Source organism: Sinocyclocheilus anshuiensis, unplaced genomic scaffold (assembly GCF_001515605.1).
Source record: "Sinocyclocheilus anshuiensis isolate Anshui unplaced genomic scaffold, SAMN03320099.WGS_v1.1 scaffold1107, whole genome shotgun sequence".
NCBI lineage: Eukaryota > Metazoa > Chordata > Actinopteri > Cypriniformes > Cyprinidae > Sinocyclocheilus > Sinocyclocheilus anshuiensis.
Window position 1 is genome coordinate 93,205 of NW_015544191.1, and position 2,744 is coordinate 95,948.

Here is a 2,744-nt window from a genome sequence, read left to right on the forward strand (position 1 = left end):
ACAGGGCTTAGCCTAAACCAGGATTAGGCCATAGTTCAATTAGGACATTTAAGTAATTTTTATAAACATGCCTTAGAAAAAAAGCATTACTGGTGTGCATATTAAAACAAAACAAAGGCACTGATATATTTTAATATCAGTCAGTGCAAGTTTCCTTCAGTTGAAACAGCTCAGATTTACATTTTAGTCTAGGAATAGGCTTAAGCCTTGTTCAATTCAATTCAAGTTTATTTGTATAGCGCTTTTCACGATACAAATCGTTGCAAAGCAACTTTACAGAAAATATGGTCAGTAACATCATCACTTTGAGGTACGATATCTATATCAGTAAGATCAATTCCATGCGATATAATTACATCTAGCGTATGATTAAAACGATGAGTGGGCCCGGTGTCGTTTTGTTTGACTCCAAAAGAGTTTATTAGGTCTTGTTTGTGAAACCGGGGGTTAGTTTTTTTGATCAAACAAACCACTTGCGTCGCTTCATAAAATTGAGGTTAAACCACTGGAGTCACGTGGAGTATTTAATTATGTCTTTGCTACTGTTCTGGGTCTTGAATGTGGTAGTTGCGTAGCTCCCCATAGGGGGATAAAATGCTCTCGGATTTGATCAAAAATAACTTAATAACGACATACAGATGTGAAACGACACGAGGGAGAGTAATTAATGACAGAATTTTCATTTTTGGGTGACCTACCCCTTTAAAGCACATTCAATCTACCAATTATTGTCCAAACAATGATGCAGGAGGATTTCATTAACTTTAACAAATGTTACAATGTTATGCAGATGTCAAGAAGTGGTTACACACTGAGTTCAGAGACTGATTTGACACTCAGACAGGAGATTGACTGTCTCTCACCTGTGTTGTTGTACAGAGGCCAAATCTCTGTCGAGCCTGGAGAAGCCCAGAGAATCTGCCTCAGCTCCGGCCCTGGAGGCCACCATCCCTGAAACCAGCCATCGCTCCTCAGTGTCCAGTAAATCACTTACACATTAATGCTCATATTCATCTGTCTGCTGTTTCATGAGGCTTGATGTGTGCTGGAAGACTGAGATCTGATCAGCATTCATGAGCAGCTGCTGAATGCTCTTTTCTGTCCTCAGCTCTGTATCGTCAGGTGAAGCGAGGCTCGCTGGGTGCAGTGACGATGAGTCAGTTAATGAAGCGGCAGCTGGAGCATCAGTCCAGCACACCACAGAACATCAACACCTGGGACACGGGTCAGTCTTCAGCATCATTCATTAGCACTTAGCACTTTCCTCTCATGTTGATGATTCATTACCCAGACTAGCGGTGTAATCTAAAGCCGCATTTGACTTTATTCTCCTTTAAAACACTAGATGGCACCCAAATCCACCTCAGCACTTTTCCTAACACAGCAGCGTTTGCAGGTGGAAATTTGGTGATCCTTGACACGATCATGGACAGCAATGCAAAGTTGATTCTGTGTTAATTTGATCTAAGATTTAATGTGTAGCAAATGAGAATTGATAAAATTATTGAATATATTTCAAGGCAAAGGTTATTGTTTTTCAATAACAGAAGAATATGTAAAAGTATGGTATCTGGGGTAAAAAATGTCCCTGCTGTTAGGGCTAAAGGCACAATAATTAATATGATAATAACTAGCTGACTGACTTTCCCATTTGTTAACATGACATGGTTATATTCAGATGATAAATATCATATATTGAGTTGGGTGTCCACTTTAGTGATATTCACCATATTTATAATGAAACCATCAAATTTAAAAATATGATATTAACCATATCATATCAAGTCAAGTCAAGTCTGCTTTATTGTCAATTCTTCCACATGTACAGCACATCCTACCACAACTCTTCCAGAGCAACATTAAAGGTCTGGAGAAGCACCTCAGAGCACAGTCGCACACACACACACACAGCACAAACACTTCACCGGCTCTGTTCTCTTTCAGATGGAAGCTTCCTGAGGACGCTGGCCACGTCTCTGATTGATTTCAATGAGCTGAGCTCGGTGGCAGCGCTCAGTCAGCTCCTGGAGGTACGTCTGTTCATCAGCCGCACTACTGACACACCTGTCTCTGAAACAAGCGGGTCAGGTGTAGCCAAGCAGTTCCTCCGCTGCGTTCTCCATCAGCTCGCACCCAACGGCATCCTACCACAACTCTTCCAGAGCAACATTAAAGGTCTGGAGAAGCACCTCAGAGCACAGTCGCACACACACACACACAGCACAAACACTTCACCGGCTCTGTTCTCTTTCAGATGGAAGCTTCCTGAGGACGCTGGCCACGTCTCTGATTGATTTCAATGAGCTGAGCTCGGTGGCAGCGCTCAGTCAGCTCCTGGAGGTACGTCTGTTCATCAGCCGCACTACTGACACACCTGTCTCTGAAACAAGCAGGTCACGATGCTCTGACATGTGTCTTCCAGCAGAGGACACTCTTGTGACAGTGAAGTGTGGAAAGCTTTATTTAAAGTATTTGACCTTTTGTGCTGCCCTAAATGTCAAATCTTACAGGAGGATTTCATGTTTTACACAATTATTGCTGTAAGGAATAGTTCACCTAAAAATGAACATTTGCTGAAAATGTGCTCACCCTCAGGCCATCCGAGATCAGGATGAGTTTGTTTCTTCATCAGGTTTGTAGAAATGTAGCACTGCATCAGTGTCTCACCAATGGACTCTCATTCTGACGGCACCCATTCACTGCAGAGCATCCATTGGTGAGCAAGTGATGGAATGCTACATTTC

The 2,744-nt window shown here is 42.3% G+C and overlaps 1 protein-coding gene across 1 annotated transcript in view; it reads left to right on the plus strand.

Moving 5' to 3' along the window:
- The window catches only part of LOC107696501 (protein unc-79 homolog), a 53,434-nt gene that overhangs the window by 43,307 nt on the left and 7,383 nt on the right, over positions 1-2,744 (plus strand). Inside the window, exons 31-34 of the mRNA XM_016496860.1 lie at positions 880-981; positions 1,109-1,225; positions 1,945-2,175; positions 2,255-2,340. Coding sequence (XP_016352346.1) covers positions 880-981; positions 1,109-1,225; positions 1,945-2,175; positions 2,255-2,340 — 536 coding nt within the window. The remainder of the gene's footprint in view (positions 1-879; positions 982-1,108; positions 1,226-1,944; positions 2,176-2,254; positions 2,341-2,744) is intronic.